The following is an 8471-nucleotide window of genomic DNA, read 5'->3' as shown; positions in this document are numbered from 1 at the left end:
TTTTGGCAGCATCACCTCTAAAACTCGGACTCTGCTACCCTTCTCGGGTCCTATCCAAACATTTCTCAAACCCTTTTCAACCATTTTCAAATAGAAAATAATTTTTTAATAATCAAATCGTTTTCAAATATCAAATCCTTTTCAAATTTGTTTTAAACTAAACTCCGATATCAAATTAGGTTCAATATCAAACCATTCTCAATTTCTACTATTCTCAATATCAATTCATTTTTTTTAATATCAATTCAACTCTAAAACCAAGAAAACCATTTTTCATAATACTCAATCCAATCAACTTTACAAATTCATTTATATCAACAATCACAAATCACTTCAAGCAATCAATAATTTAATTCAGTAAATGACCACATTCATAAGACTCAATCATAGAAATATGTTTTTCATATCAATATCTATTTATAACAATTTCGTAATATAAAATAAATTTTTAGAAAAGTTCATACCTTAAATAATCGAACCTATAAAACCAAACGCATCTAAAAACCTTATTTCTCTTGCCCAGCAACAGCAGCAGCCATAACCATAGCTCCATGCCACTTTCGCAAAAACAACGGCAACTCCAAACGCGACATGTAAGGACCAAAACTCAACCTGTATGTAACACCCTACCACACAAAGCTTTACGCTTAAGTCGTAAAACAAAGGTGATATGGTATTACGACCTCTAAAATAAAATAAGTACATATAATAGCAGAAGAGTTATAATATGCTAGGAGCCTTGAAGGATAGGGAAAATAAAAATCGCGAGATAAAAGCGCAACGCTCAAGGAACGAGTTAACTTGCATGCTAAGAAAATTGTAACTGTCAAACATAAGATAACAGAAGTAGGAATAGAGTGCCAAAGATACAAAATATCAAGCTCCTAACTCAGCCTGCGAAGTCAAGACTGGCCGGAGAATATTTACACATATATATACATACATATCCAAAACCCAAAAGTACATATACACAATCCTGCCTCTCCATAAACCTCTAAGAGGATCAAAAAGAATAAGTCATGCGGAGAGAAAACTAAGTACATATATATACATTATAGCATAACAAAATATCCCAGTAACCACTCCGCTTCAAGAGTCCAGACGCCTAACGAGATGCCTCTCGACCTGCATCTGAAAATTAACAACATAGTATGGAATGAGAACCGGAGGTTCTCAGTATGGTAAAGGTGCCACACACATAATATATAAGGTCCTGGGAATGCCAGAGGCAATCCTAGAACGCCGACACTCAGATTGTAGAGCTTAAAGTATTAAACAGAAGCCATAAAAGGTGGTTTCCTAGAAATATTTAATCCTAACTTAACTTAACCTTAAATCTAAGTCCTATACTGCCATTCCTCCATACCTCCAATTCCATCATGCATTTTCACAGACAAATAAACAGATAAAGGCAAACACAAGAAAGTTACAACTACTGCAGGTAATAAATACACATTTAGCATGGCAAATACAGATAGGCACACCCAATTAGAGCACAAGCAAGTAATTCAAGTAATATGCATATGATGCATGCCTGTCCTATGGCTGATGAGGCTCATCTGTCGGTTATCCAGCCAACCCGACAAGTCTGAATTGTCCTTAGACTGTCCCCCGACGTGCATCCCCAAGAGTCTATGCATAGATTTTTCTCAAATAATCAATATTGCTCAATGGGGGTAACATTCCCGGGAATTTATATAGTGCCCGGTCACACTTACGTCGTAGGGTCAACAGAGTATCGAGTTTTCAACCTGGTACACGTGGTGGCAAGCCACGGCACTTAATCCAGGGAATCTCGTATCTCAGATTATTCAAATTCATAAGCCATATAAATAATTCAATTATAATTCATCAACATCCACATCATTCCCAATTGCATCTCATTCATCATCATACATTAAACATATTCAATCCTTATCCTTCATTATATCACCTCCCATTCCATCCATCAATAGTTTCAATTCAAAGCATAATTCATTCTTTTCTAAGAATCAAACTTCAAACTTAAAACATACTCACTATCTTAATAACTCAAAATCAAACCATATAACCCTTAAATCTAAATCTCTTTTAAATAATCATCTAAATAAAATCTCTAATTTTTTATAAAATTTCGGCAGCATCTCCTCTAAAACTCGGACTTTGCCACCCTTTTCGGGTCCAAACCTGCTTTCTTTTCAATTCAACATACCCTTCCTCATCATCATAACAATCACCACAATAAATCTACTTCAAATCAACAATTAAACTCATACAATATTCAAATCCAACAACCAAAATTCAACTAAGGATCATAGTTCACAAATCCTAGGCTTTTAACACAAAATACCTCATTATCACAACAACTTCCACAATAGTTATACCTCAAATCAATAATTCACCAAATCATTAGTTAATCAACAATAACATTCAACCATAATTCTCTCCAAATTAACATAACAACATTCACCATCCAAAATTAAAAACTAATTATCCAATAAACTTCAACCAAATATATTCATCGATAAATTACTAAACATTAAACATACACCTGCATTCCAACTTATCCAATGGTCATCTAGCCTAAGTTTTCACAGAACATTATATATTAAATGCAAGAAACCTAAACCATACCTTAGCCGATTTCCACGTAACGACCAAAGCTATTTATTCAAAACCAAAACAGCCCCTCAAAACTCAACTAATCCGCTTCCTCCAAGTTCCAGTATTCACAATTTCAAGCTCCAATTATTTATTTTCAACCTAATACACATTCATAATACATATATACCCAATTTAATACTCAAAGCTCAAATTTAATGAAATTAAAATAGAATTATCATATCCTCACCTTACCCAAGCTTCACATAAGCAAGAGTGAACGTTTCTCTCAAGCTAATTGGATCCTAAAACATCAGAAATCAAAGAAATTCAATATTCCCACTTAAAATTCGAAAATTGGGGGAAGATGAAGCTGAGAGTGAAATAGCAAGTTACCTATGAAATTGTTCCGGTAGAAATGTAGAGCTCGACGCGGTGAACGCGTGGCCGCAAACGGTGCGGCGATCGGAGCTCGAACGGAGGAGTTACGGGAAATTGAATTTCACGTAAACGAATTTCTCTTCTTCTCTTCCCTGGGAGGCTTGCTGCGTCGCTGAGGGAAATGAAGAGAAAATGAGCCCGTGGCTCTTTTTAATGGGCTGGTCCGGTTGAACCGACAGCCCGGTTCGGGTCCGGTTCAACCGGTTCGGTCCTTTCGGTCCATTCTTGGACCGTTTTCTTCAAATTAGTGTCAAAATTCTCGTTTCGATGAGCTCTACCCTATTTTGATATAATATTCGCATTTCTAATCCTCCTTATTAAAAAATAATTTATTAACTAATTATCTACTAATTTAACCGGGGTTTACATTCTACCCACCTAATAAAGAATTTTGCCCTCAAAATTCAAATATAGTTACCTGAAAAGAGATGTGGATAGTCCTTTCGCATATCTGATTCGAGTTCCCAGGTATGTTCCTCGATACCAGCTCGTCTCCAAGCTACTTTTACCAATGATACTTCCCTTCCTCGTAATCGTTTAACACTGGTGTCATCAATCCTCACCGGAATTACTGGGAGTGTTAGATCTTCTCTCACTTGGATTGGTTCTGGTTCTAGAACATGACTTGCGTCAGGATTATACTTCCGAAGCTGTGACACATGGAACACATCGTGCAAATTCGAAAGGTATGGCGGTAAGGCAATTCTATAAGCCACTGGTCCAATTCTTTTCAGAATCTCAAACGGTCCAATATAACGGGGATTCAGTTTCTTGGTCTTAATAGCTCTTCCCACTCCAGTGGTTGGTGTAACTTTCAAAAAGACATGTTCTCCTTCTTCGAACTCCAAAGGCTTTCGCCTCTGGTCAGCATAGCTCTTTTGGCGGCTTTGGGCTATAAGCATTCGACTACGAATCTTCTTTATCTGCTCAGTCGTTTCGGCTATCATCTCAGGCCCTAATAAACTCCTTTCTCCAGTTTCATACCAACACAATGGAGATTGACATTTCCTGCCATACAGAGCCTCATATGGAGCCATTCCGATGCTCGCATGATAGCTATTATTATAAGCAAACTCTACTAATGGCATATACCGGTCCCAGCTCGCCGGTTGGTCCAAAACACAAGCTCTTAGCATATCTTCCAAGGTCTGAATAGTTCTTTCTGACTGACCATCTGTCTGAGGGTGATACGCAGTACTCAAGCTTAACTGAGTCCCAAATGCACGCTGAAAAGCTCCCCAGAACCTTGATGTGAAACGAGGATCTCTGTCAGATATGATAGTAGAAGGCACACCATGCAACCTGACAATCTCTTTGATATACATTCGAGCCAATTCCTCCATTGTGCAACTTATTCGGATAGGAAGAAAGTGAGCTGATTTTGTCAGTTGATCCACAACCACCCAAATAGCGTCACAACCAGATCGGGTTCTAGGCAAACCTATCACAAAATTCATTGCGATACTCTCCCATTTCCATTGTGGAATCTCCAAAGGCTGAAGGGTCCCTGATGGTCTCTGATGCTCAATCTTAACCTTCTGACACGTTAAACATTTAGATACATGCAATGCCACATCATTCTTCATACCTGGCCACCAGAACATCGCTTTCAGATCCTGATACATTTTAGTGCTCCCTGGGTGAATTGAAAACCCGCTCTTGTGAGCTTCCTTCAAGATACTTTGTCGTAGGTCTCCAACATCAGGCACAATAATCCGGTTCTTGAACCTCCATAAACCATCCTGACCTTTTGACATTCTTCACTGTTTTCCCTGTTCAACTGCTGGTAATACCTTACGTAACGCTTCACTATCTTGATGAGCCTTCAGAAGTTCTGATTTAAAATCACTTGAAATCTGTAACTGACTCAAACACAAAATTCCAAATTCTTCTCTAACTCCCAAATTCAAACCTTGAAATGCCTTTAGTAACTCTTCCTCCCGTAGCATCATCCAAGCTGCATATAAAGACTTCCGACTCAAAGCGTCCGCCACAACGTTCGCTTTTCCTGGATGATAATTCAATTCAAAATCATAATCTTTCAGAAGCTCCATCCACCTCCTCTGACGCATATTCAACTCTTTCTGCTCAAAAAGATACTTCAAACTCTTATGGTCTGAGAAAACATGAAACTTAACGCCATAGAGGTAGTGCCTCCAAATCTTTAAAGCAAACACAACAGCAGCAAGTTCTAAATCATGTGTCGGGTAGTTCATCTCATGCGGCCTTAACTGCCGTGAGGCGTATGCTACAACATTCTGGTGCTGCATCAAAACACACCCCAACCCTTTCAGAGATGCATCACAATACACTTCAAACGATTCACTTGGTTCAGGTAATACCAATACAGGTGCAGTAGTCAACCTGTGCTTCAATGCCTGGAAACTCTCTTCACATTCCGGAGTCCAGATAAAAGGTGTATCCTTCCTAGTCAACTTAGTTAAAGGTAAGGCGAGCTGTGAAAATCCCTTAATGAATCTGCGATAATACCCTGCCAAACCTAAGAAACTCCTGATCTCTGTCACTGAAGTTGGTCGCTCCCAATTCATCACTGCTTCCACCTTAGCAGGATCCACAGCTACCCCCTGCTTACTCACCACGTGGCCAAGAAACTTCACTTCACTCTTCCAGAACTCACATTTAGATAGCTTAGCATATAACTTCCTGTCTCTCAGAATTTGCAGCACAGTTCGCAAATGATCAGCATGTTCCTCTTCAGTCTTAGAATAAACAAGAATGTCATCAATGAAGACAATAACAAACTTGTCCAGATACGGTCGAAAAATCCTGTTCATATAATCCATAAATACTGCCGGGGCATTAGTTAACCCGAAAGACATCACTGTATACTCATAATGACCATAACGGGTTCTGAAAGCAGTTTTCGGAATATCCTCGTCTCTAACCCTTATCTGATGATATCCGGATCGCAGGTCAATCTTAGAAAACACACTGGCACCCTGTAGCTGATCCATTAGATCATCGATTCTAGGCAACGGATATTTATTCTTCACAGTGATCTTATTCAATTGCCGATAATCGACACACAGCCGCATACTCCCATCCTTCTTCTTTACCAGTAACACTGGCGCTCCCCACGGAGAAACACTTGGTCGGATAAAATGCTTACCCAACAGATCTTCCAGCTGAGCTTTCAGTTCAGCCATTTCTAAAGGCGACATCCTATAAGGAGTAATTGAAATTGGACCGGATCCAGGTACCAACTCAATTGCAAATTCAACCTCTCGGTTAGGTGGGAATTCATTAATATCATCCGGAAACACATTTGGAAATTCACATACAACCGGAATTTGCTCTAAACTCTGATCATCACCTGATACTCCCGCAGTTAATAACATAATACCCTGACATTCGGTTCCAGAACAGTTTACTATCATAGAGTTCAAATAGTAACTATTCACCACAACCGGTGCTTCTGACCCTTCTGGCATAAACTGTACTGACTTCTCAGAACAATCAAGCAAAACATGATTCTTGGATAACCAATCCAATCCCAAAATGAGATCAAGACCAGTCATAGGCAAACAAATCAAATCATGCACAAATTCACGCTGTTGTACTCGAAAGGGAACTTGTGGACATTCTATCCTAGTCACCATAGCTTCATGAGTAGCATTATATACTTTCAAATCATAACCTAAGACCACCATTCTCAATCTTAATTCATGGGCCTTTTCAAATGCAATAAATGAATGACTTGCTCCTGAATCAAATAAAGCATTTAAGATTTTACCAGCCATTTCACAATTACCTCTAATAAGTGTCTCAGATCCCTCAGCACCAATGGTAGAAGTAGTGTATACTCTCCCCGGCTGTTGCACCCTACCAGTCTCATACTTCTTCTTCTCAAGGCAATTACTGGCTATATGCCCGGGATGTCCACAGGAATAGCACACTCCAAGTCCTAATCTACACGGAACTCCAGGATGATATTTTCCACACTTCTGACAATTCAGATCCTGCTGTGGCTGCTTCCCAAACCTTTTTCCTTGATTAGCAGTAATATTCGGCCTTCTGTAATTACCTTGACCCTGAGTCTGCTGCGAAACAAAACCTCCACGTTTGAAATTCCTACCTCTCGGAGCAAAGTTCCTCCCTGAAGGCCTCTGAAAAGGCATCCTCAAACTCCCTTTCTCTGCTGCCGCCTTCCTCACACAATCCTCAGCCACCCTACTCTTATTCACCAATTCAGAAAATACCCTGATCTCCATTGGGGCAACGAAGCTCAGAATATCGCTCCGAAGACCTCCCTCATATTTAATACACTTCCATTCAGCAAAATCTTCAGGCGCACCTTGACAGATACGAGAAAAGCGACATAACTCCTCAAATTTGCTGGTATACTCAGCAACAGTCATTTGTCCCTGCTTTAACTGCATTAATTCAAGTTCCTTGGCATTTCTAGCTGAATTAGGAAAGTATTTCTTATAGAACTCTGTCCGGAAAACCTCCCAAGGAATCGCAGCACCATCAGGCTGCAGGATACGTCGTGTTCCCTGCCACCAATACTGTGCTTCACCTTGCAACTGATAAGTCCCAAATTCAACCCATTGCTCTTCAGGAACCTGTTGTGCCTGTAACGCCCTTTCCATAGCCTGAATCCAATTATCTGCATCAGTTGGATTTGAGGTTCCCCTAAAAGTCGGAGGACGAACTTTCAGAAATGTAGCAAGTGTCATAGGACCGTCCTCATCATTATTGTTCCCATGATTACCCTGATTTATCTGATTACCTAGTGCCTCAGCTGTTGCCTGCATAGTTGCAGCCATATTTCCCAAGGCAGCCATAAAGTCTACTGGATCAGTCCCTGTGGGTACAGGAGTAACGGTGCCTGTCCTACCTCTACCTCGCCCGCGACCGCGTCCGCGAGTCGACATCTGGTCCCTATACACACCAAACAAGTGATATTAAGTTGATCAGTCTCAATATCGCAGGTCTAATGCTTTAAGTTCCAAATGCATGCTCACAAACGTTTATGCCATATATATCAATCAGATATCCTAATAGCACATAAACACATATACAGAGAATGCACAGAAGCACAATCAGTCCGTCTTTCAGGCTCTATAGGAACGAACTGCTCTGATACCATTAATGTAACACCCTACCACACAAAGCTTTACGCTTAAGTCGTAAAACAAAGGTGATATGGTATTATGACCTCTAAAATAAAATAAGTACATATAATAGCAGAAGAGTTATAATATGCTAGGAGCCTTGAAGGATAGGGAAAATAAAAATCGCGAGATAAAAGCGCAACGCTCAAGGAACGAGTTAACTTGCATGCTAAGAAAACTGTAACTGTCAAACATAAGATAACAGAAGTAGGAATAGAGTGCCAAAGATACAAAATATCAAGCTCCTAACTCAGCCTGCGAAGTCAAGACTGGCCGGAGAATATTTACACATATATATACATACATATCCAA

At 39.7% G+C, this 8471-nt stretch overlaps 1 protein-coding gene across 1 annotated transcript; it reads right to left on the bottom strand.

Annotated features, from left to right (window-relative positions):
• Positions 1 to 506: 506 nt before the first annotated feature.
• On the bottom strand, positions 507 to 7919 carry LOC148576396 (uncharacterized). The gene is made up of 2 exons (XM_088502717.1): positions 5619 to 7919; positions 507 to 626 (listed from the first exon to the last, which is right to left on the bottom strand). Exons 1-2 carry the CDS (start codon positions 7917 to 7919, stop codon positions 507 to 509), a joined length of 2421 nt encoding a protein of 806 aa, XP_088358843.1.
• Between the last annotated feature and the right edge of the window lie 552 nt (positions 7920 to 8471).

The sequence above is a fragment of the Arachis ipaensis genome, chromosome B1 (assembly GCF_059453495.1).
Source record: "Arachis ipaensis isolate K30076 ecotype BB chromosome B1, ASM5945349v1, whole genome shotgun sequence".
In the NCBI taxonomy this organism is placed as follows: domain Eukaryota; kingdom Viridiplantae; phylum Streptophyta; class Magnoliopsida; order Fabales; family Fabaceae; genus Arachis; species Arachis ipaensis.
The sequence above is the reverse complement of the archived record's forward strand: the minus strand, read 5'-3'. Positions and strand labels throughout refer to the sequence as shown.